Source organism: Meleagris gallopavo, chromosome 1 (genome assembly GCF_905368555.1).
Source record: "Meleagris gallopavo chromosome 1, MGAL_WU_HG_1.1, whole genome shotgun sequence".
In the NCBI taxonomy this organism is placed as follows: domain Eukaryota; kingdom Metazoa; phylum Chordata; class Aves; order Galliformes; family Phasianidae; genus Meleagris; species Meleagris gallopavo.
This window is the reverse complement of record NC_139404.1, coordinates 38,385,040-38,411,677: the sequence shown is the minus strand read 5'-3', so window position 1 is coordinate 38,411,677 and position 26,638 is coordinate 38,385,040. Positions and strand designations below refer to the sequence as shown.

General features: G+C 36.0%; 1 protein-coding gene across 11 annotated transcripts in view; it reads right to left on the bottom strand.

The window, feature by feature from the left end:
- LOC100539795 (neuron navigator 3) overlaps window positions 1-26,638 on the bottom strand; it is a 398,436-nt gene that overhangs the window by 17,686 nt on the left and 354,112 nt on the right. For 9 of the 11 annotated variants that reach the window (XM_031553711.2, XM_031553705.2, XM_031553709.2 and 6 more), the window contains 10 exons: window positions 26,153-26,341; window positions 23,808-23,860; window positions 19,101-19,124; window positions 16,764-16,841; window positions 10,845-10,928; window positions 9,127-9,238; window positions 7,661-7,782; window positions 7,052-7,072; window positions 5,719-5,891; window positions 2,046-2,199 (listed from right to left, as the gene is read on the bottom strand). In XM_031553711.2, coding sequence (XP_031409571.1) covers window positions 2,046-2,199; window positions 5,719-5,891; window positions 7,052-7,072; window positions 7,661-7,782; window positions 9,127-9,238; window positions 10,845-10,928; window positions 16,764-16,841; window positions 19,101-19,124; window positions 23,808-23,860; window positions 26,153-26,341 — 1,010 coding nt within the window. The remainder of the gene's footprint in view (window positions 1-2,045; window positions 2,200-5,718; window positions 5,892-7,051; window positions 7,073-7,660; window positions 7,783-9,126; window positions 9,239-10,844; window positions 10,929-16,763; window positions 16,842-19,100; window positions 19,125-23,807; window positions 23,861-26,152; window positions 26,342-26,638) is intronic. The other 2 variants (XM_010708375.4, XM_085221680.1) reach the window with 1 other exon arrangement.

Sequence of the window (26,638 nt, the reverse complement as noted above, 5' to 3'; positions counted from 1 at the left end):
ATGAAAGCACAGGAGGTTATTCTTTTAGAAAACCACTGATAGTGCTCTTTCTGGTGCCTGCTGTTCACCTGGAGGAGATAAGTGGCTCAGCAGTTTATTTGCAGCATGTAGCAGTGTATCAGAAGCATAAACTCAATGAATGAAAAGTGGATTGCCCTTACGCTTGAAATGGTAGGAAAAGTCCTACAACATTGTTCTAGCTTTTGCCTCAACATACGTCACAAACACCATATTCTCCAAGATTCCACGTTTCTTGTACAGCTGACCATAGTTCAAGTACAGTGGAAAATTCTTTAGCTACTCCCAGTTTTAGAAGCTATTTTTAATTGCCAAGTAACTTAGATAAGTTATTAGCAAAATCTTAGATATATCAACATTTCTAAAGTTATGAAAATGATTACTGACACTGAAGGTAAAATATTCTTCTTCACAGAGGAGAAAGAAAATTAAAAATAAACAATTAGAAACTGATATTTTAACAGTTTCATAACCTTCCTTGTTATCAGATAAGATTTCTTGATCATTCAGACATGGGATTGGCCATGCAATGGCCAGCAAATCCTCTGATGAAAATACACAATGACAGATGAATCAGCACAACTAGAACTTTTTTTTTAACTAAGTTCTCTGTGATGCTAGGTGATTACTACATAATAACAATAAAATGAAATAATAAATAATAAAACGCAATAATAAAATGAAAACAGCCTGACAACAGCTTGGTACCAGGTAGAGCTAGTTTTCAGTCACATCACAAAGCACAGCACAAAGCAATGTTTATTCTCGCACACTGTTTTGCACATCAAATTTAATTCCAGATTCATTAACACTCTGCTAAAAGCCTTTTTATGAAGGCTGTTCAGCCACATTATACAAGTAAATCATATAGGATATTAGCACAGAAAAATGCAACTGCTACAAAATAAAAAGATGTTATTGGCAAAGATGAGAAAAAACTGAAATGGAAGGGTCAAAACAGAAAATTATTGACAGAAGGAAACAGGTGAATGTACCATTTAGCCTTGCCATCATATCAGGAGCTATGGTGAAACAAGTAATGTAATTTCAATCTACTCCACACTACATACTGACTAATCATACAGCTCTTAGCAGAGCTTCAGATTTTTTGCAGTGCTTAGAATTCACACAGCATTCTTATACCTTCCTCACCAATCCTACTCTTCCCCTTTCCTAATCCCCACCCATCCTCCAAAATGTCAGAGTCTGTCATCTCCAAGGTGGCTGTTTGTCTGACTGGGAAAACTTGAGAAGAATTGGTGATTACAAAGGGAAGCATCTGATGTAGTTACCTCTGCCCAGTTTTGGTGAAATTAAAGCTTTGGAGGCATGAAACTATGTCAAATCCCTCTCTTGGGGAAGTTCAACTTGTTTAGGTCTTCATATCCCAGTGTAAGATTGTGTCCTGTCTATATGAACATTGTGGGTATTTCTGAGCATGCAGCTCTAGACAATTTTGTGACAGAACTGAGTCCCACAGAGCTCCATGCCACACTGAAGCATGACATTCTTTCTGCATCTTTTCAGCCACATGAAAGGAAAAGTCTTCTGAAATAGTAAAATGTGTTCAGGAAACAGTTGGAGCACTATCACAAGTAATAATGTGGTGAAAACTGAGTGATGCTGGATACAATAATACAGTTCAATTTTACATAGTTTGCCTCTGGAAGCCATGACTAGGTTAGGAATTAGACATGAAGAGAGAATATGCGCATATTTATTGCCCCTTGGCTAAAGCATTTAAAGATCTACAGAAATCACTTCTTGATCTGCTTATCTGTCATGCACCTTTCACCAGATACAGAGTATAATGGATTTTATCTTTTTCCACCTCTCGCAGCCATTTTAACTGATAATATAAATGCTAGGGCTGCTATCATTGTAAGATGAACACTTCTTAGCCTTTTGAAGCACTGTCAATCTTGTAGTTTGCTGCATATCAACACCTACCTGAAACAAAGCAGAGGAAACACACCAAGCATACTTTTGGTGTGCACCCCTGTCATCGCTTTAGCTACTGCACTGACCTGCATGCGGTTCATGGCCTCCCGAATCTGATCCAGATGATGTGCAGAGCTGAGGGCTTCAAGACGAATGTCCGTTAATTTTAGCTCTTTCTCTCTCAGCTCACTCTTTAGCTGAAGAATAATTTCAGCCTCTGCCTCCGTGCACTCACAGATCCTAAAAAGGAGCAGGTGACAGGCAGGAGATTAAAGGAAGATTCTCCCCCCAAAGCAGTACCAATACTAAACATCAAAGTACAGAAAACGCTTGCTGCTGGTGAAACCCTATGAGTGAAGAGAGAATCTTATCAAAGAAACATGAAAAGGCTTAAATTGCAAATTAAAAAAGGGAAAAACCTCCTCCAGATGAAATGATCAGCTTGCTTTGTACCTTCCTATTTTAGTTAGATCACTACAGAAAACCCTTTCACGAATCTCTTTTTGGCTGTGCATCACCCATGAGCTTTAACTTGATTTTTCTGCATCTTTTCTTCAGTGTAAAGGTTATGATTTTTCTAAGCACTAATAGTAAGAACTGAAGTATGCTGGTCAAACTGTGCTACTGACACTGATTATCTTTAAGGCACAATTTTTTTTTCTGCTTTGAACAGACATTGATTTGTTATCCAGAAGATTTTAATCCATATTGGTTTTAATTGATCCATTTTCCTATTGTTTTGGAAATCTACAGTGTCTAAATTAAAAGGTGTTTTTTCTTAAATAGCTTTTTTTCCCCCTTGAATACAGAATTAAAAGTAGTCACCATATGATTACTTTTTGTATTAATTTTAAGGGAAGAAACCATTATTTTATGAGAAAAGATAAAAACATGACCAGCTGAGGCATTCAGCAACTCTTCAAATCTCGTTTCAGATTGTTTGGTATCTGTGTGTCTATCACACCCAGATCCATTGCATAACAGAACCAGTGCAAAATAGAACACTGAATTTTGGACCCATTGTTATACTGTGCAAAATTTTCAGCTAGTTCACCAAATGTTATTCATTTCTTATTACTGAAACTGTAAACAGTTAATATCTGCAGAACAATTTAAATATAAAACACATTTTATGACGATAAGTATTATTATTATTATTGTAATTATTACTACTAATACGACAAACAAGAAACAGAGGTCAAATTTAATCGCCAAATGCATGCAAATGCATTTTGGAGGAGAAGATGCAGCACTTTTCAGGTCAGCAGCTGGGTACACAACTCCATGCCCCACACTCAGTTTTACCGGGATCTATGCCTGTAGACCACGTGACCATTTTGCCTTTTCTTTGGTGCCCAGCCTAGAGAGGACCTGCACACACACGCATTGGACAGATGCAATTGGAAGAAAGTAAAGTCAGAGTTTTAGAACAAGAAACTCAGAGCAAGAAAAAATGCAAAGAAACTACAAGCAAATGGAAGATGATGAAGTTCATTGGAAATAAAAAATATGGCAAACTGAAGAAGAAAAAGAAAGAATATTATTCACAACACACACAAATATTTTAAATGTGAGCAGAGTGAAAAAAAAAGAAGCATATACTCGGATTTTTTTTTCCAAATATTATGCCACAATTCTTGGTTTGGAGTGCTCATACCTACACTAACAAAATAAGAAACGAAATTTCATTTAAATCCATATTTTAGCTCATAAAATAACTTTGACAGCTGGGAAGTCACCTAAATATTTTTTCATTATTTTCTTTCGGGCCTTTTTTCAGTACATTATGAGAAGGAGTACAAAAAAAAACACCTTGACAAACATCTTCAAAGTAGATAAAAACTAAGCAGAAAGCCTGGATATGGTTCTAGAAAAATCAGGAAATCAGGAAGATGCCGTCTAGATTGTTAGCAGAATGGAAGCAGAAAGTATGAAACAATTTTTGTTTTTGCAGTTCTTCAACATGCAGTTCCTACATCTATAAAGTCAAGAAAGATGTTCAGGCTTCATCAAAAAGGGAAAAAAAAATAAAAATAATTAAAAAAAGGAATGTCAGCATTCCTGAGCAGCCAGGAGGAAAAAAAAAAAAAAGGCAGAATTCTGATCGGCAGAAAAAAAATTTTAAATGTTTATGAATAATTTTAAGTTTTCTCTCTTTTGACAGTTGCAGGATTGTCAAATCATTAGGTTATTTTGGGTGAAGAGAACATCTTTAAACAGCAACTGCTGACAATTATGAAAGACAACAGAATTTTAAATGGTGCAATGGAAAAAAGTCCTGCAAAGAAAGTCACATTGTCAGTATGACAGAAAAAAAAATAATCTGAAGAAATATATTTTATGTGAAAAAAATGAACTTATTATATCCTTTGTAGAAAGCTCACAATAATAAAAAATTGATCCAAAAGATCAGTGTCCAGAAATGTTACAGACAAAGAACTAGAAGGGCATTAATTAGACAGAGCTTAGGAAGACAATGCTCAGAAACCTGAGCAATCATGGGAAGAGCTTGGAATAAAAAGACATGTAGTATTGTTCTTGATAAATCCAAGTGACTGGGACATCTAGACAGTAAGTCAAAAAGATACAGTTGGAAGAAAAAAAAAAGGTTATGAAAGCAGATCTGTGAATCAGGAATAGATAATTTTGTTGAAGAACAGTATTGTGTTTAACTTCAAGCATTTTCTATTTAGGTTTTTACTGGTGATTTTAAGATTGATAGCAAATCAGACTGAAGGGTACCAAACACAGAAATTATTCCCCAAATACACACATATACCTGAAATCATAAAAGTGTGAGCTTCACATAAAATGCCTAATAAAACTAGACATCTAGATGAGTTACTCTTTAATAGGCTGCATGGAATATGTGAAATGAAAAACATTTATTGTGGAGCAGTTTCTTTTATGCAAATATTTGCTGCCTAAACCTGGTAATAAAAATCCTTACAATCTATCAAAAATTGATCGTAAAAAGATGCATACCAAACATACGAAAACTCTACTCTAAACTTCAGCCATCGTTTACAAGAAGAGAATTCCCTGCATGCTCTAAGGAAGAATAGTTCTGAACTGGTTACTCTCAGAGCAAGAAAAGGAAGGTGGATGGCAGTTGTATATGCTTGAGTGAGTGTTCATGGAGGATGATTTATTTACCCATGTTGGAAAAAACTAGGATTGAATTTAAAGGCATTAGGAAAAAAAACCAAAGGTAGGAGAATATGATTGGGAACTGAGAATTCAATAAGAACGTATTGAAAATAAAAACAATGACAAGAGCACAATGATTTCATAGTGAAGAAATGAGATAACTTCTTCTGACTGATGATTTGTTCTCAGCCCTAACAGAGTAAAGATGTTGATCAGAATAAAATTAAAAGGTAAAGTCCTGCAAAAAAAAATTCAAGCTGAAGAAGCAGGGGAAATTGATTTAAAAAAGGATATAAATTAGTAGTTGCATAGTAGAAAAAGCAAGAACAGAAGGGATGAACATAGTTGTTAATGGTATAGGAAGAGCACAGCATAAACTTTTGAGGCATTCATTTTTAGAGATTTGTACCTAGATGATTTGGGATAAAAGCTGTGAAAAGAAGAGAGAATATTCTAAGAAAAAGCTGCTGGAAAATAAGTGTGTAAATGGAGTAAATCTGGCAAATGGACAAAGTAAGGGTTTAAAAGACCATGACAGCTAGCCACTTTGAGGAGGTCTTCACAGCTCATCCCATTTGGATAGAAAGGTTTGTTGAGGGAGAGACTTACGCAGAAGCTGATTGTGACGGTTTCATTGATGTTGCCCCGCACTCTCCTGAGCTGTGGGGCAATTTGGGTGATGAAGGAAGAGAGGAGTCTGTTTGTTCTTCAATGTCAGAATGGGAGGAGGGAGGCTTGGTGGACTTCTTCTTTCCAAAGGCCTGTTTGAAAGAGCTTCTTAGCTGGAAAATAAACACAGATCAAGATTATTTCCCTCATCTCAGTAATCTGCATGCAGGTCATGTTTTGAAGAGTTAGTTTGCAGATGCCATCCTAGCTACTGCCTGAGGTCAGTATACAGAAGCAAGGTATTAACATATGCAACACGGTATCTCTAAAAACATGATACAGTGTTTGTTTTTCATTTATTAATCCAGCACAGCGCAAACATAAGTCTTTGGAAAAGATGCAGGACTGAGTGTTGCAGCTCTGGGAGAGAGGGGTGCTCATTTAAAGCCAGTAGACCCCAGAGGAATCCCATTCCCATGGCATTCCCCTCCAGGGATGGCTTTAAATAACCACTTCACATCTAGGTACAGGCAGATCCTGGTGTTCCTAAATGCTGAAATCAAAAGACAAGTCCAATTTATTAGGTTTGCCAATTGACTAAAATTTGAACGGTCAAACCATTTCAATGCTATGATTTGGATCACAAACGAGAACACTTAAGTTGGGATGTAAGATTTGCTTTGTTGAACTGCTAAGAAGAACGTTAGCTGAAAGGTATCTACTCTGTGCTGCCGTTTCCTTTAGAACAGTAAGATCTCTGAATATACAAGCATTGCGTTTTTTCTCTAGAAGCTTTGCTGGCATTGAAAAGGGACAGAATAGCCAAAGAGCCATTTATTTCAGGAGCCAAGATGAGAACAGTTTTGTTTACATTGAATTGTAACTAGCCCATTCTTTGATACCTTCGTCTAAATACAGAAATTGATCATCTTAGGAGGAATATGTTGCTTTATTTATTTATTTTCAGAAAGTTGTTCTGATTTAAAATTGTATAAAACTCAATGACAAACGTCTACAAAAAAAAATGAGGTACTCAAACATTTTATTTTCATGATGTAACTGGGGAGTGTGACCACTGACCAGAGAAACATTGCCTAAGTATTTTTCTATTTTTCAGATCATGAAATCTAACGAGAAAGAAATGGATTTTGGCTACACTCCCCCTTTCTAGAGTCTAAACTTTGAGATTAAAATGAATGAAGAGAAACTGAGAAGACAAACAAGATAATCTGTTTTTAGGAGGTATAAAAGCCTACTGCCAAAATAAATAGCAATCATGCCAAGATAGGGTTCTTTATAGATGCATGCCAAATTTTCCATGGTACATATTCACCTCACTTCCTCTAGAGTTCACCTTGCAGAAACATGAAAGAGTGTGGAATTACAAATCAAGGGAATGAAGGCTGATCAGTACTTTAAAACAAATGTTTACGCAGGTAATACTTCTAGAGCAACAAAAACATATTTTCTGATTATTAACTGTAAATATTTGATTAAATCCTTAGTACCATGTGGTATTTGTGTGTTCCTGTGGGGAAGTATCTTACTTTCTTTAAACACTATACTAATTTCACATGATAATTATTAACAGATTTCAACTCCCTTCACAGCTAGATAATGTATTTGAGTCAAGTTTTTGAGTCAAACTCTTACTGAAGAAAAATTAAGTGGGATTTCAACATGGTCCATATATATTTTAAGGTCATTTCCAGTTGTTATTATTAATATAGTTTTTAAAATTATCCTGACTTATGCAAATAAATCCCCATTAGTATTCAACAATTTTTAGTTTGCTAGTAGTGTCACAGTATGTATCACAAGTGAATTGCTTTGCATCTGTCTGGCCCAACATGAATACTGTAGACAAAATGGGCCAAGTTTCCTACAGCATAGGAAATGACATAGTAGATAAAAGATAGGTTTAGACCTGTTGGGCACTTACCCAGTTTTTCTTTTTCTTTTTTTTGGAGTCAGCATCATTACCACTGCCAATACTGGAGTGGCTTGTTGCACTGTTGATGCTGGAAACACTTTCTGAAGAATGTTGCCGTCTAATACGTAAATCTAAATAAAAAACAAAAAAGAAAGAAAAAAGAAAAAAAAGAAATACATTGAAAGATATCTGACTAGGAAATATAAGGAGATATAGACTCTACTTAAAGGTGATTTTTTCTTGTATTATACAGCACCACCCTCCTCAGCTGAAGCCTAAATGCACATAAATGGCATTGATTCTTACTGTGGCTTGTATCCAACCTACTGCAGCTTGTGAGAAACCGAATGGGAGTCAATGGAGATGCACTCAGAATATGTATGTGATTCTCTGGATGGGAAGGCATGAGGGCAATGACCATGAACAGCAATTATGCAGATGTAACTTCACAGCAAAGCAGCTTTTGCTACAGATGGATTATTTAAGTTATCAAATGTGCTATAGGACTTTTTTTTTTTTTTTTTGTTTGAGAGTATAGGCACTATATAACTTGTAGATGGCCTAATCAGAATTCCTTGATTTCTAACAGAAATAAGTAGGTAGGTTCATTTAAAACAAATGAAACAGAAAAAGAATTGGAGATTACTAAAATGATGGCTGAGGCTTTTGAGTTTCAATTTCTTACAAGTTTCTAATATCTATAATTTAATCACTGAAATATATTCTTGGAGAACATACTCACTAATACCAAAGTATATCACTTTTTAAGTTAATTTTTTACTTTCAAGAAGTTGCATTTCATACAATTAAATGATCTCAGGACAGAGATCCAAGTAATGACCTCTTTAAGCAAAGACCAATGATGCTGTCAAAAATGAATGCTATTATTTTTTTTTCTGCAAGTGATTACTTTGCTATTGCTCATCAACACACACCTGTGAAGTATATATTTATCACATAACATCCGCCAAACCACATGACAAATTAATTCAGAATCCAGAATTTAAAATGCCTGGTCTCCTGCACTGCTTTGGCAACTTGTGAAGAGAGAGACCAGTTGTTGTCAGTCTGTCTCTTAATGATTAAAACAAGTTGCAGAGCTACATCTTATGCTGCATTTCCAAGGTATAACAAAGTTTTGCCTTAAGATTTCACTGGAGTCTTGGGATTACTTCAATATACAACTGCAGCAACAGGTTTAACTCTTGAAATCTCTTGACAGGCCATGTCTGGCCACCCAGTTCTGAGATGATAAGGTTCCCAGAACTCTTCAGCAAAGAGGAGATACAGGCAAGGTTTCCAGCCATGGAAATACCACAAGTATGCCTACAACTTGCTTCAGAACATGCTTGCTTTTGCAACAGAGCCCCCAAAACAACAGGTAAGTAGTGATCAGCCTTTTTTTTTTTTTTTTTTTTTAACCTGAAGAGAAACTGTATTTATTTTAATTTATTTTAATTGTGACACAAGCATACCTTTGTGGGTGTGATCAGGGCCATTCAGAGCTCCTTGAATAGCAGCCTGTGCAGCAGAATTCTGGGCTTTCAGCATTTCAATGGTTTCCCGTAGCTCTATAAGCTCAGATTCCTATGGAAAGGGAAATGAGAGCTGGAAATATATGGCACGAAAACAATATTTATCGAAGCCAAGAAAAGTGACAATAGTGATCAAACTGAAGTACCATAAGACTGTCAGGATGAACACAAGGATGACAGAAAATTCAAGTAGAATCTCTCCAACGATATTAAACTAAACTAATGTATAATTGTGTATTTTTTTCTATGCAATGTGATTATGTTATCCCTAAGGAGAAGAAATCCTTTTTTATATATCAAATTTGATCTAAAAGGAGTCTTGGTTGAATACTCTTTATTAAGTGGAAAAAAAAAGACAAAAACTTTATTGGCAAGAGGCAATAAAACCACTTGGATTATATCTTTTGTATCTTTCAGAATGAGAGGCTACTCTTTAGTGGCTGAAACTCAATCTAAATTTGTGTACTTCTCAGTAATACTAAAAAATGAATAAATAATTCGATTACAAAAAAAATCTGTTTAACAGTGACTGTCTTGTAATTTAAAGTGAAATTACTCTACTTCAGTGCAGGAAGTTCTGTACTGAAATGTAGAGTCGATTTTAATTACAAAAACACCTTTTTATAGTGATGTGTTAAAACCTTTCCTTCCAGTCCTTATTTATGTAACGAAGATTAAAGGAATTTAATCTCAACACCAGGGAAAAGAAAAGAAGGGATGTTACAAATCTTAGGTGGAAAAAGCTTGCTTATGAGATGATTTGTTTCAAAGTATTTAATCTCTTCTGGAAAGAAAATATTTGAGGGAAATTATACTTTGTAAAAAGTTGATTTTGAAATAAAACTTTTTATTTATTTAATAATTGTGCTTTAAAAAAAAAAAAAAAAGCAACATCAATATTATCTGCCCAGCTCACAATGCATCTTGCAATATTTCATGTCTTGGTCCTCAATCAGTCTGCAAAATTTTATTTTATACATAGGTACACTGATTTTAGAGGTGAGAAACAGTTCACTGATATACAGTTTCTTTCAGAGTTTGGCTCACTGAGGCCCCTTACTTTATAGGACAGTGTTCTATTAAGGGCAGAAGACAGTTATAAAAGTTCAATATTGAAACGTGCTAAGCACCCCCCTAATCTTCAGCTGGGGACAAAACCTCACATTAAATTTATTAGCTACCAGGTTTTTGTTTCTTCCCTGACAGTCACAGCAGCACGTGGAAAACCAAAACTGTTTTTAAGTGAACAGGCACACCCAGCCTGCATTAACAATGAATGAAGGCATTTTTCTCTGCCTAGAGTCCTTCCCTTCTCATAGTGTTCTCATTCTGACAAAGTTGTTAGGCTGGGCTATGACTGGTCTTTGTTACAGGATCTTTCAGTATGGATTAATTTAGAAATGCACACATTTAATTAAAATCTGGAAGCAAAGATTTTATCATCAAGCTATTCTGTGATATTGTATGGATAACCCTGATGTGCCGAGTTTAATTCTCCTGGAGCTTTATGAAGATTTGATCACAACAGCCATTAAGGAAAGATCTGTCTGCCTTACTGACTCCTGTGTTTCTGTTTCCCTTCAATGTTTTTTAAACAAAACTGTAATACAATCTGCTGACTTCATTCCTCATTACAGCATCTTCTCTGGTAAACATACCTTTTGCTCAGCTGTCATTGTAAGACTTTGCAAACGGCCAGTCATATTTCCCAAGCTTTTTTCAAAAGCTGCTACTAGATGAGCCTGTGAAAGAAACAGAAGACATCACTACTTGTGGTAATTGGTCTTACTTGCATTGTAAAACTTCAAGAAATTGTGGGATGCTCTATACATTTTGGCAGGACAAACAAGACTTCATAAAAGTCAGCACTCCCAGTTTGGGCTTTCCCCCAGATCTATTTCTTCTTCTTTTTTTTTTTTTTTTTAAACACTCTTTCCCCTCCAAGTTTATCTTCTCCAAACCTCTTGTATTAATTTTAAATTCAGACTGAACTAAATTGGCTATGTGTAGCAGCCAAGTGAGCCCAGTGTTCCTTGGGCTTCTCTCATTCCCAAGGAGTTTAGCTTCGGTACCTCTGCCTGCAATGAATTATAGATTTAATGTCCTGCCTGAAGTTACTGATTTATTGACCAGAAGTCTGCTCCAAGTAGAAGTCTACAAGTGATTATTTTCAATTACCGAACACTTCAACAGAGGAATTCAAGTGCTTTATCTTAAATGGAAAGTTCTAGGCTTCCAAATAAAACGTTCCAGTGGAATCCTGAGGATCAAAAACATTGCAGTTTTTTTGTACAGAAGATCATTGCTTGATCTCTTTCTCTTATATTGATTATATGTATGTACGGGTGTGTGTGTGTGTTTGTGTCCTTATGTATGAAATTAATATTGAGCTTACATAAAATATAATTATGATATTTATACATATAAGTGCAAAAAGGCATACCAAAGAGAATCTTGAAAACTGTAACTCCTGCTTTTCAAAGAGCAGGACACTGAAACTGAACCAAAGATTTAATAAAATAAGCTTCATTCTGTTTCTAACGTTATTCACCCTCTAACCTGTGTCCAAATAATACATCACTTCTTTAGCAGTTGCAATTTATATTGAGCTTCATAGGCAAAAAAGGGCACGCAGTCATAAAAAAAATCAACAAGATAATCCATCTTTGACAGTAAAGGGAAAGTGAGAATTTACTTTTCATGAAATTCCATAAAATCAAATCTCTCTTTACAATACCAAGTAGTTAAAACAGAAGAAAATACTTGTCTGTGTCTAGAATGATAATAAGTGAAGTTTTCTAACATAAGGACTATAATACACTTAGGAAGATAACTCACAAACAGCTAATTTATATCCACAAATGGATTAACTGAGCATCTTCACTCCTAAAGAATGACAATTTCTTTCTTTTAATACATTAATAGACTTACACTTTGCTTAGCAAATTTTCCCACTAGAGACTGGCATGCTTCTGTAAGTGTTGCTAACACTGGTCAAACATAGTTGGTAGTAAAGTCTCAAGTATGTACAAAAAAAGACGTAATCCAAAAAGGATTGTTAAACAGTTCCTTCAATCTCTCATCATAGGGCATATTCTCCAAGCCTTTCACACACCTTGTTGCCCTTCTCCTTGACCTGCTCCAGCACCTCGATGTCCTTTCTGTACTGAGGTGCTCAAAACTGAACACAGTACTCGAGGTGAGGCCTCACCAATGCCCCAACAGGAGCAGGATGACTTCCCTACACCTGCTTACCACACCATTGCTGGTACAAGCCAGTGGCCACCTGGGCACACTGCTGGCTCATATTCAGCACTGTCCATAAGTACTCCAAGTTCCCTTTCCATCAGGCAGCTTTCCAGCCACTCCTACCCAAGCCTGCAGGGCTGCCTGGGGTTGCTGTGACCAAAATGCAGGACTGGACACTTGGCCCTATTGAAACTCATACAGTTTGCCTGGGCCAGTTGATCCAGTCTATCCAGGTCCCTCTGTAGTGCCTTTCTGCCCTCTGGCAGATCAACACTCCCTCTCAACTTCGTGTCGTGAAGATGATGACCAATGTCCCAGAGCACAGAGACAAAGCAGACGCACTAAAACAGAGCTACAGCCAAATGTGTCTTTTCTACGTATGTTTAACAGGAACCTAATGGGGCTCTCTGTTCACTGCCTCATAACAAAATCTGTAGTTCTGCTGACGGCCCATGGGTCTGCTTTACTATGAAAATAAAAATGGGTATTTAAGGTTTGAAAAGAGAAATCATTTGCTCAATTATGCATTTCTATTGCTGATTTCTCACAATTGTATTGGGATAACTGCAGTTCTTTGGTACCTAATCATGCATGCTTGTGCAAAGTAATTTCCTATTCCATAGATACAACTTCAGCTTATATTTTACACGAATAAAGTACAGTGAACTAAAGAACTAAAGAGCATCACTGAAAATGTCATTAAAGGTCACTGAAACTATGAAGTTATTGTCTGAAGGTCTCTAGAGAATGACAGCCATGTCACAATTACGAATTCTTACAAAAATTTACCCAGTGATAGCGTACGTTACCTCAGAGTAGCACACTGTGATTTTTGCATCCTAAATGTAATTGGATTAAGATAATAATGGATCTTCCCCAGGTCATTTGAGACTACAGGTCTTGATTTGCTAATAATTCAAAGGCCCATCAACTGAAAACTAGTCATGAAAAAACCTTCAATCACACTGGCCATTTTAAATGTTTGTTACAAAAGAACACTATCCTATGAAATACAAGGTGTCAATTTTGTAATGAACTGTGCTATTTTTCCCCATAGTAGCAAATATTTATTTATTCAGCAGTCTTGGGGATACCTATTTGTATCCAGCAAATATCCAGCTTTATTATGATATACACCTTAGATACATAAACAATATACAGCTCTTAATCTCTAGATCCGACAAATACCAACTAATTTTGGCTGCTGCTTATAGCTGAAATTCCCACTGGAAAGTCAGAGATACACTCTCAAGGAGATATATGCTTCAATGTGAAGATAACAGATTTGATATAAAACATTTCCCAAGCCCCAAATACCTCAGATCTTAGATGTACAACCTATCTTGAACATACCCCTGGCATATCTAAAGACTTTGCTCATGCACATTCCCTGTTGAGTCCAGGCTTATAAAACAAAGGTAAATAAATACATGTCCTCCCACTTGACACAGCTGGAAGGAGTTGTGAAAGGGTGGGGGGGTCTGGTTGGCTGCAAGTAATGACTGCTGACCTTTTTTCTTCACTACTAGCTATTATCTTCTTGTTTGGTTGCAGAACTGGCCAAACAAGCATTAGCCAGCAAAACCCCTCCACTTTCCACTGGCATCCAGATCTACTACAATGGGTAAGCATACATCCTTCAGCTTCATACAGTATAAAGCAGTGATCAAAGACCCTCCAAACAAGCTGCTCGCTGGAATTTGAGCCGATTAGTCTCATAGGAAGTCTGCTGGCTGAACACTTTCAGTACTGAAAACAGCCCTTTCTTAATTAGCACTGAGATTTGCCCTTGAGCAACAGTGAAAGAGACATCAGGGAAAAGCCAGAATATATATATATAAAAGAAAAAGTAAATTAAGCATCCAAATAACAGCTGGGCCTGGCATGGATTTAATCACATGCAGGCAAAACACTTTGGGGTTAATCAAATGAAATAAACAGCTGAAATCAAGCATAGTACTTGAGTCCAACAGTGCCTGAATAATAAATGAAAACGAGTAAGAAAAGTCTCATCAGAGGTTTCCAAACGCCTAAGAAATGCTTTAACTTCCAAATGGTCAGATTCTGATATAAAATAGTACATGAAGAAAAGGCTTGACCAAGCAGGTCAAAATTCATTCTGATGGTCTTTTAATGACACTTGCACTATGAAGTGTCTTTTGTTGCAAAGCAAGGGAAAAAAGATACGAAAAGCATGGCTATGAAATGACTGAAAGACTTTTTTTGCTCAGTTCTACAAAGGGAAAGGATAACAAAAAATTCCAGCCCAAAATGAAATGAGATCTCTCATTGTTGGCTTCAGTTTGTTGCTCTCAGGCAAATGAAGAATTGTACAGCCTGGCAGAGACGAAGATTAACATTTTACTTCTAAAATACATAATAGAAGGAACCCCAAAAAACAGGATGGGAACACTGGCAATAAATTCCCAAATATATATCCTGAATTGCATTTAAAAATCACTATAAAACAGATTGTTCAGTAACTGTCTGGTAATATCATCTGAAGCCATAGTAGCCAGACCGGACTGCAGCTCACGTTCCCTATCTGGCATTATTTTCTGATAACATGTTCAATAACTCATATTATCAACTAATAACTGATAATTATCATATCAACAATTGGAAATTAAACCTGGGATCTCTCTGTGAAATGTCCAGTCTTCACTGGTTATATATCAGCATAGTTATTGAAGCCTGTAAATTCTCGGTATAATTTTATATTGTTCACATCTGTCTGTATTTTGCTGATCTTATCTTTGTGAAATTTAACTATCATGAATTCTATCAAAATCTTCAATTCATGCCCTTTCATTGGTTGTGTCTCCTTACTTCAGAGTTTTCCTCCTAGCATACAAAAAGCTGGGTATGAGCCAGGAGTGTGCTCCTGCAGCCCAGAAGGCCAATGGTATCCTGAGCTGCATTAAAAAAGGGGTGGCCAGCAGGGAGACAAAGATGATTGTCCCTGCTCTACTTGGCTCTTGTGAGGCCCCATCTGGAGTACTGCGTCCAGGTCTGGGGCCCCTGGTACAGGAAGGACATGGAGCTCTTGGAGAGAGTCCAGAGGAGGGCCAAGAAGATGATCAGAGGGCTGGAGCACCTCTCCTGTGAGGAAAGGTTGAGTGAGTTGGGGTTGTTTAAATTGGAGAAAAGATCAGCCTTCAAGTACTTGAGCGGAGCTTATAAGCAGGAGGGAGACTGACTTTTTACATGGTCTGATACTGATAGGACAAAGGGTTTTAAACATGGCTTTAAACATAAAGAGGGAATATTTAGGTTAGATATTAGAAAATTTTTTTTTTTATTATTCAGAATGTGGTAAGGCACCTGCACAGGCTGCCCAAGGAACTTGTGGATGTCCCATCAAAGAGGATGTTTAGGACTAGATTGGGTGGGGCCCCAGGCAGCCTGATTTGGTGTGTGGCAACCCTGCCCATGACAGGGTGATCAGAACTGGTGATCTCTAATGTCCCTTCCAACTCAAACTATCCTATGATTCTACGATTTTTTTATTTTATCAGGTATTCACCTTGGCAATGGAAAAAGACAGTCTCTGAAGTATGCTTACACAACTCAAAGTTGAGAGCTTTGCAGCATAAAGACACAATATTAAACAGATTTTAAGGAAATCCAGTAATTTACAATTCAAATATTAACTGTTTGGTTTTTTGTTTTGTTTCTTTCTTTCTTTTGGTGCTTGTATCATTTTGTATGTCAGAAAAAAATGTTTATTTTCCATTTAAGAAGTGCAGTAGCATATTGGTATTGGCAGTTTAATATCAACAACACTGACATAAATTTTTCTATGCCTCAAGATCTCTAATAAGCTTTAGTTTTGATAGTTTGGATGACATGTAATGGAACAGAGTATTTCACGTTACTGTTAAGCCACAGCATCTTATTTATCCTGGTCCATATTGAGCCCATCCCTATACATTTCAAAATGATTTTTAACAATCTAAATAGAATGGATTGATACTTCTGTCACAAAGCATCGATCTGCCACTCTTACTTGTGCAGAATCCAATTAAAATTGCTAGACACTAAATCTAACATTTCAAATTTCATCTTAAGGGACAGGTAACAAGACCAGAAAAAAAAAAAAAAAAGAGAAATCACAACCACTACCCTTTTCAGAACCATTGTGTTTGATCATAAGATTTCTTTTCTGCCTGAAGGTGCGGAGATGTAGATGTGAATGAAACAATTCATTTTAAAAACACCAAGATAAATAAATAGTAAAAGTATCTTAATCACATCTCGGAACCTGAATTGAATAGAAGTTATTAATCTATTTGACAGTGTTTTTCAGCAGCGGCAGAAATACTTACATTTGCAGAAAGTTGAGATGTAAGAGTAGCAACTTTTTCTTGTGATGCAACAAGCTCTCTCCGTAGTTTCTGAATTTGCTAGATGGAAAGAAGGCTACCGTCAGTATTTCAGCTACTGTCTTCTGTTGAACTTTTTTTTTAGTTTTTCTTGTGTGTGATCACTGTGTTAAACAATACCTTAACTTTTAATTTTAATCTCTAAACTGTGAAGAAACACAGATTAATAAAAGTAAGCAGTTAAGGGTACTCCAAAAATTTTCTTCCACTTAAGCATTATACCTGCTTCCAGTTAAGGAGCACAAGTGAGCATGTGCTTCATTACTTCATATGTACAGTTCCTTGTTTGTATATGCAAACGACATACTTTCTTTTTACCAAACTGTGGAGACTTCAAACATATCTTTAGTGTAACCAATGACTCTTTGGGGCCTGAAATTATGCAGTACAAATTTGCAAAGATTCACCTTGCCAGACAGTAGCTGTGTAATGCAATTATGTGTTGAACGTCTGCATTAGATGCAAAATAAAGTGCCAAAAGGTACTCCTCCACTGTCCATTATGAAGAAGGCTTCAATGGCAACCTCTGACAGAACATTATTTCATAGATGTCTAAAGTTAGATTAGATATGGCTATATATATATATATATATATATATATATATATATATGTATTTTCTCTCTAACACTATAGTTCCTGCATAACATTTGATTCAAATATGCAACCTTTAACCTTTCTAAATCTTATCTTTTTTTTTCTCCAAAAAATCTCTGGTCTGCTCACAAAAAAAAAAATAAATGTAGCTGTAAATGTACATGCTGATGTAGAAATAAACTACATTCAAAGCTCCTATATCCTTTTTACGAGAAACATAATCCTGAATAAAAGCTGAAAAAAGGCTAGATATCAAGCATGAAACTTGCATACCATTTTAAGAGCATTTGACTCTACTTGAGATCTTATAGAGACTCCAGGCATTTCACTGAACTTAAGCACAACATAAAGTTTCACTTTGAACCCCTTTCATATTCAGACATAAAAGGAATTACTGCAAACTAGAGAAGTAAAATGTCTACAGACATCCTAGCAAACAGAGCACATGACATTCTCATACTAATACTTTCACTGCAAGGACTACTGCAATATTTTAACTTTACGATTACCGTGAAAATCAACAGGGAATATTGTACATGCTTTAAAGGTAAACAAGCTTCTGTATGCCAATGATACAGAATTAATTAAATAATTTGCACTGACTCAGAATAAAAGACATTTTTGAGCTGTTCTCCATCCTGGCCTTCTCCTTTTCTTTTCCCAAGATTTGTCATTGGTTTTCAGTAGCAGTAATTCAAGCTTCCTGCTTAAGCTACATTTTCATCAGAACCCTCTGATTAGAAATGCAGATCTCACAGGGCACATCTAGATACTAAGAAAGCTTCATAAATGCTGTTGCATCACTATATACAGCCCTTTATGAAGGGAAATGAAACAAGGAATTGTCATTTACACTACTGAGCTATGATGCATCTTTTAAATTTGTTTGGTTTAATTGTCAGACAAAGGAGCTTAGAAAATCTCAAGAAGTCATACTGAAAAATAATGCAGTAATCAAGGACAAATATGTTTATTTGTTCAATCTTCCCAAAATATCTTTTTTACTTTTTTACTTTTTTTTTTCTTTAAATTTTTACTTTTTGCCTGATCAGAATAGTGAAAACAAGAGCAGAATAAATACAGTTTGAAGACATGCAGCTCTGGGAAGTGGACATGCACCCCTTGGTGCTGCAGCTTATTGCTGCTATTCCTTGGTGCCCTTTCAATACAACCAGAACTTTGTATGAAGAAAGACTGTAATTGTATCCAGCTGCTGACTCACTCCTGTCACTCGTTCTAATGTACTGTGAGGAGAAAGGAGCTGTTGTCCATGTCAGGTTTGATTTATATCTGAAATCAATCAGCGTTTCTCCGAAATTCATCAAGATGGTCAGTTTTGGAAATTTAATATAAAGCAAAGTGTAAGCGATGGAAGTTCAAAGAGAACATTTTAAGTACTTTTCTGCTGAAGTACACAGGGTTACCTTGAACTGTACAGTCCTTTAGACCCAGTACTGAGTGGTTTAAAGTCTGAGATCAGATGTATTACAACTCTTCTGCTCAGCAGCTTGATTCTTACTGATTTTTTTTTTTAACTTTCCAGAACCTCAGCCAGGAATCCTTCAGCACAATGCTAAGAAAACACCTTTTAGTGCAGTGGATCATAATTTTAGTTTAGATAAACTATACATTTCGAAGAAATATCAAACAAATACACAATTACAAAGATGAAGAAGTGTTCTTACCTCTGAATGTGCCTTTTCTTCTGCCTGGAAGAAAACAAAGAAGAAATGGTTTAGAAACAAGAGCAACATAATTGAGGTAATAGAAAATAAACACCAGATATTCTAAAGTGAAATGAATAGCTTCATGGATCCCTGACTTTAAGGGAGGTATGCAGTAAAAACAGTAAATGGAATTCTTTTTAACTTACTTGGAAAGGCTCCAGCTGAAAACCCAAAGAGTTTTCCAGCATACTGACAAGATGAAACCAGGGGTAGAGGAGGAATGGTAACAGAACTGTAAACTGCAGCTACATTTCTAACAAAGGAAAGAAAACTTGCTATGCTGTCAGCAAATGTACCTAAATCTCTACACATGAACTTTTATACCATAATGAATATTATGGCTCCTGTAACTATAGTTGCTTAACTGTATACTGTGCAGTAATCCTAACAGACTAATCCCTGCTAAGAAAAGTTGGCAGCGTACCAGTAAAACATATACAGGATAAGGTGGGGGGGAGGGCTACTTGTAGTTTAAGGTAATTTCTTCCATACAGAATATTAAAGTATATCAAGGCATGTTAAAGTTTTAGCTTACATTTGTTAATAATACTTAATAATTCTAGATGTTTTCCACATTTTTATGTATTACGATGCCAAGCTTCTTATTTATTTAGCAGCCTTTTTCAACAAGCTAAGCAACTAAGTCATTACAAAGCATACCTTTGGATGCCTGCTAAGATAAAAGTCATTGAATTTGTAAGCAGGGGAGTGGACTAATTTAGGAGGCATTTGGCAGACAGAAAAATCTCGCTTCAGTGGGATTCTAATGGAAAATAAAGATGTAATATGAGAGAAGAAATTATTCTGTAACACAAAATAAGAATGAGTGTACTGGAAATCAATGCACCCCATGATCTGAGGTAGCTGAACTTCAGAGAAACAGTCTGATGTTAGGTGGAAGAGTAAAACAAACATGAGTAGAAGAATTTGATGTAAAAAAAAAAACACTAAAAAAGGCTAGGAAAACCCAAGGTAAGCGTTCCTCAGAAATTTCCCAGATGTCAGGTAGTATCTTTTTTATTGTTTGCTTGTTTATTTTTGAGGCTCTAGAAAGCACAACTTTCATGTCACTAGAATTTTGCTACCTGACTATAGAAACATTTTCTTTCCTTACCTAGTGTTGGTGAGTAAAAGACTTAGAATAGTCCTTTTTCAGTACATGTCTATGTGTTAATTGCCAATAAAAAGGCTGAGATGCTATGATATTTCCCTGTGCAACACTTAGCTGAAACTACTGTAATATCTACATTACCACATGGGAATGATTTAGAGTAGCGATTGTTTTATTTGTCAGCACTGATGTGACACATCCTGACATTGGCTTTCTGATTTACGTTCACAAAAACAGGATCTGCCTACAGAAAATTTTGAAAATCTATTCTCATTATTGTTACTTCAAACACGTCGTGCATGAAAAGCCATTAGAGGATCAAGAAAGACTAAGCCTACCATGCCAAGAAAAGAAAACAAAAATTAGGTTTGGTGATCTTTTGCTGGAACTGCCTTGTGGGGACCTCAGGTCACTGTGGTCCCATTGATGAGAGAAGTGCTGCATGCTGCTAGCAGATGGCTCCCACAGCATACAAGGAAGTTTTGGCCCTCTTCCAGAAGTCACAGTGGCAGGTGCCACAAGTCATCTTTAGTGGAGAGTGGAAGGAGTAGATGAAAGAGAAAAAGGGTTCTGGGTGTTTTATAACTTATAAAGTAAGATCTGAAGCCCATATAGAAGTGTGCAGTTTTCAGTTAGGAGTTCATGCTGACATCACTGTCATCTAGTTCTCAGTCATAGGCTCACAACTTCAAAACTCCGCTCTGAAAGAAAGCAGTATTATTCCCTGTATTTCTCTATTGCACCCATGCATCTCATCCTTGAAATGTAATCTTTTCCTTTTTTTTGAAGTCTTAAAATATTAGCATACAAATGACATATCCTTACTCATCTCCTTTAAGCTTGGCTTAGCACAGCTAATGAATTCTGGAGATTCTAAGTGTAGCTAATGCTGAAGAGGCAGTGCGAGAAATAGAGCAATTAACTAAGTATGTGCAAATTGCAGTGTCTCACCTACTGAGCAGGAGATTAAAACTGGAGACAAACTATCATAATTTACACTATCACACATCTTTCTTCAGCCTCTTGGAGAGCTAGATGTACTCACTGTCAAAACGGGATCAGTGTTTCAACCCTAGAGTCTACTATATGCACCACATGGTATACTTTTCTGTGAAACAAAATGTTTTTCTCTGTAAAAGTATATCTCAACAAGCTAGATTCCCAGTTTATTCAAGTAAGTTCTGAAAATTCAAATGCAAACCCAGAAAGAAAGCCAATACATATAGAAAATACTAGAAGATCTGTCTCACTGGATTTATTCATTGCAATAACAGCAAATCATGAAGCGTCTCTTCTGAATCTCATATTCTAATTTTCAAAGAGGCAATCTTCTGAGAGCATGTTCAAGCTTTCCAGCTATCCTCCGTTAAAAATAGGTAAAGATCTTGATCTTTAGTGCGTACTTTATCTGAAGCATCAAGGCTTAATGCAATGCTTGAAGTCTGATAAACGACTTTTACTGATACATTTATGGAAAGGTAGCTGCTTTCGAGTTCACACTGAGTGATTTTGGCCTTCAAAAGTAAGGTAAAGCACCCAGCTCTTGTATTCCTCCTAGAATCTAGTAATAACTGAAAGTGAGTTACATGGAACATAATTCTGTGAAGCTAACCCTTTCTGGAGGCAATGAGGCACTGCATGGTATCACTGAAAAATGAATCATGGCTCTTATACTTCCAGATGATTTGATACTGATTGTCTACCTTCCATCTTTCCACTCCGTTTTTTCCTCATTTCTTGATTAATTTCTGAAAATGTTTACATTTTTCACAGGATCGAAGGGATCAAGTAGGAGAAATTCTAATCAAAACCATCCCTGGAGCTCAACGCTAGTAATTTTAGCATACTAATTCTTTCCTTGCCATTTTCAGATTTTTTCTGTAACTTTTATTATTCTGTCTACACAATTCAAGATTTAAGGAACAGGGCTTAGCAGCAATGTGAATTTACAGCCAGAAGTTTCAGAAGCTATCTCACTGGCTTATAGCATTATGTTCGATAAACAAGTTAAAGTTTATTTTACAGGAAAATTACCAGTTAAACCACGAGGTTTAACTAATATTCTCAAAATACTCTGCAATCTTGAGTGATGGTTATATAAATGGAAAGCATTAGTAAACCTTTACTACAATGCAAACATCAGAACACAGATACGTCAGAAAAGCATAAATATCAGGTGCTGAAAGCATCAATTGTCACTTTATAATTTGATTTTTACCACCCATCAGTTTCAAAATATTCTTCTAAAATCTGACTATAAAGCTTGAATGCATAGCATCTCACTGATGGGGAAATAGTTGTAAAGACTTCTTCCACTATCAAATCAAAAGGAAGAAGCTTTGCTTTGTACTTTACTTACATCTCACATGCAGACAGTTTGTATGCACCCTCTGTTCCTCAGATAATTCAGGTCTGATCACTACTGGAATTCCTTGCAACTTTGCTGCTAAGCCTAGACAGAACTAATGGATGTGTACTGACATTTTAGGCATGTCCCTGTATGATTAAATGCCTTTTACGATTAAAAAGAAGTAGGAGAGGCACTGTTGCAGTGGATGTTAGATTATTCTGTGCATAGATGCATCCCACTTTCCAGGCTAACACAAGTTAAGTATTGAGACAAGTGCTACCAGCCGTACAAGTGGTACAGCTGCATCAGCCAACAGGGTTGGGTATTCCCAGGCTAGAACTAGTGCTGGCCTAGGACACAGGAGCCCATGTTGTTCCAGGGCAGTGGAACACTATTCAACACCTGAAAATGTGGTGAAGAGGAGACTGTTCATGAATGCATTGTACAAAACAGGTGCAACTACAGCATGTAATTGTGGTTCGCAAATAGGTTGCAAAGCAGCTGTTTTCTATTAGCAAGGGAATGGAGAAACTTGTTTAACTCCTCCCATCTGGATGATTTTTTGTTAGTAGAAGAACTGGAAGAACAAATCATGCAGAAGAAATAAAAAGAAAAACTAAAACAATAGTAAAATAGAAAATAGCTTCTGCTTGAGACAGGAGAATACGATTAATGATTACTTAATCTAATTATCTAATTAACTAAGACTAACGACTTTAAAGATGCTCTTGACATTGGAAATAATACTGTCATTTTCAACAAAGATCAAAAGAAATTTAAACTGAAAATTCTGTCTCCGTTATTATGAAGCAATTTTTTTTTTTTAAAGTACAAACAGTAACAGGACAAAACAACTTTGTAAACTGTACAATTAGAAAAACAGCTTGAAAAATGTCAGAACCATTCAAGATTATTAATTACAACAGCATAAAGTCTCCCCCGAAGTGAGAGAGCTAGATTATTACCTTCTTTCTAGCTTTCAAAATATACAGTAGGTGATTTTGAGCAGTTTTATGTCAATCACTTAAAAAGATGGAAATAATGTATTTTAAAATAGCATATCAGTAACACCATCACTAAAAATAAATCTTCCTGCTTTATTCCAGTGCAATTTTTATCCTTCTAACCCTTAAACTATTAAAAGTGTTATGGAAAATGAAGAAGAGCAGAGGCAGGCAGAACTTTCAAAAATGTCAATACTCACCGTAGAGTAGAGAGAGGATGTGCTGGAGACAAGTGATAATGAGGACCCATGTACTTTAAAAAAAATGAAAATACAATGAAATATTGCAAGCATAGAACACTCCCAATAACTCAATAAGCTCAATAACTATGCATCTTTTTTTAAAATGAGAACCGATTTTCCACAAAGAGCAGTTATTATGAGTTACCAGTATAGAAAAGCTACTGACATTCTCTTTTTCTTTGACAACAAATCATCTTATAAGCACACTCTTTGTAGAAACCAGAAATTGAGTTATTTATGTACCTGTCCAAAGCTGAGCAAACTGATTTTTAATAAGAGACTATGCTCAGCAAACTAGTTCTCATTCCCCAGGATGAACTCCAAGGGTTTTCTCAGATGGTTTCTCTCTTCAGCACAGCACAGACTAGTGCATTATGGCATCTGTAGTTTCTGTGAAGGGGCTACTGTAAGATGTAGTGACATACTTCCAGTAATCATCAGCAGAGTCAGTCTCAAGAGCACTGAGTGAAGATTGGAAGACCTGACCTCAAGTTTTTCCTGACCTCTCTGAAAATGGGAAGTGAAAATTGAACTGTGACCCTTCTGCTGCTGGTGACTCTCTCGAGAATAGACACACTAACAGGGAACTTTGCAGGATATCATTCATTTCTTTAATACTTTTCATTTTTGTTTCACATGAAATGTGTTTAATTTTTATGCTCTGCTGTTCTAAATATACTATTTTGCTTAAATAGCTCTCTATCTGGCACGTGTCTGCATACCAAACTGAAAATATAAGATGCTTGGATTAGCTGAATAGACTTCAAATCTAATTTTGTAACTACATAATTATTTACAAATATATGGATGTCCTTCTGCTTTCAGTCTATCCCTGATTTTCAATCTCTGGTTTTAAAATCTTATCTAAGCTCCTATTCTGTCCTTGCACTCAGTGGCTCTACCCATTACCTGACTTGCTTCCCTAAAACCTTCCTTAGAGCTGCTATCTTAAATAAAAGACATTTGTCCTTCCAACAATATAATTTAATGTGATTCTCTAATGACCATGAACTGCTTAAAGCTGTTAATTACCACTGCAGAGTATTCACTTCTATTTACTCAGGTTTGATCATGGTTATCCACTTCAGCTGGATATGAGATGTGAACAGTGAAAAAGCTTTCATCAAAGTCATTGATGACAGATTATTGAAATTCTAGTTTTAACACCTCTTTTTCAATGCACAACTGTTTGTCTTGTTTTCTCTATTATTCGTCCACAACTATCTTTGACAATTCCTCCATTCCTCAGCAAAGGCTGCATTGCCACCTCTGTCCTTGAATATGCTTCCGTGCAGTCAGCCATCCTCTTTGTACTGACAGCTCACAGCTTAATCTGTCCTGCACCCTACTGCTAGTATTACATACCCAGATGTCTTCCTGACACATCATCTAAATTGCAGAAGAAGGAATAGAAAAATAAAAGTGTTATTTGTCCGCTATGTCACCCAGGACTTCTTTTTCTCCTCTTTATTTCTTGACTGTGAGCTTTGGGGGCAGAGGAAAATTTTTAATTTTCTTGTTATAAAGATCATTTGTATTGTCATCACTTAGCAGTAAGCAAGACTGAAAAGATGATGTTCTAGAATGAAGCTCCATTAAATTTTACATTTTTAAAATGAAAATATGTGAGAACTTTGTACTTAGGGGAATTCTGCAAATGATCAGATTTAATAGAAGTGTTAAGCAGAAGAAAATGTTATCACACATTTAATTAGGACTTGCTAAATGCTCTGTGGTTAAAAAAAGGACAACAAAACAAAACCAACAAATAATCTTTAAATTCTAGGTGTTGTGCATAGCACTAGAGAAACCAGAAAGACTAATCTCCTAAAAGAAATTAGATTAAATAGAGGTCAGACTAAATGGAAGAGTTAGAAAAGAAAGATGGTGGCATTAGAATTTGAAAAAAAAAAAAAAAGGAAATGCAGAAGTAGGACTACAAAAACATGAAGTCACAGTTAAGATACACTCAGAGACTTTAAATTTGGATACAAAAAGAATAAAATAATTTTCCAAGAATGGCTTCCTTTCCCTAAAATTTTTTGGGCCAAAAGTAAAGTACATTTGGAATGTATACAAAGGAATGATTACTCTGTATGACTAGAGAAATATCTATCTGTGCCGTCGGGTAAGGAAGTACTGTCAGTCCAGCTCAAAAGAACACAAAGTTATTAATAACTTTATTTATATTTATTTATTTATATGTATTTACAATTAGAAAATTATTTAAACTTTCATGTTGTAGAAGAAATATTGATGATTATGGGGCCTATTCAGTGATTCAAATAATAATTCAGTCTTACCTTCTTCCATGCTGTCCCTGAATGAACCTGAATGACTAATTGCACGTGGCCTTTCTTCTAGGGATGTAGCACTGCCGCACAGTTGGGAGTCATCATACAGATCAAAAGAAGTATCTTGTGCAGGAATGCTGTTTGAACGCATCATACTGGGTCCAGGAAGGTTAAACTGAGACAGGTTGGTTGGACTCACTGGAATACAAAGCTTTATTAATGAAGTATATTTCCATTAAATGAATTCTGGTTCTTAAAAAAATTGTAATTAAGGACTAGTATGGTTATGTGGATTTTACACTGCTGAGAAAATTTAAAAATGCATTTATTCCAATATCCGAAGCTATACAGAAAGGGGAAAAAGATGATTTCCAAGGAGCTGGAGTTACATGATCGTATTCCTGAAAAATACATGTAACACTAATGCTGGTGTATGAATAAAATTGCTTACTTTGACTTAGTGCCTAAAAGAAGCAGCTGTCTATTCAAATTCAA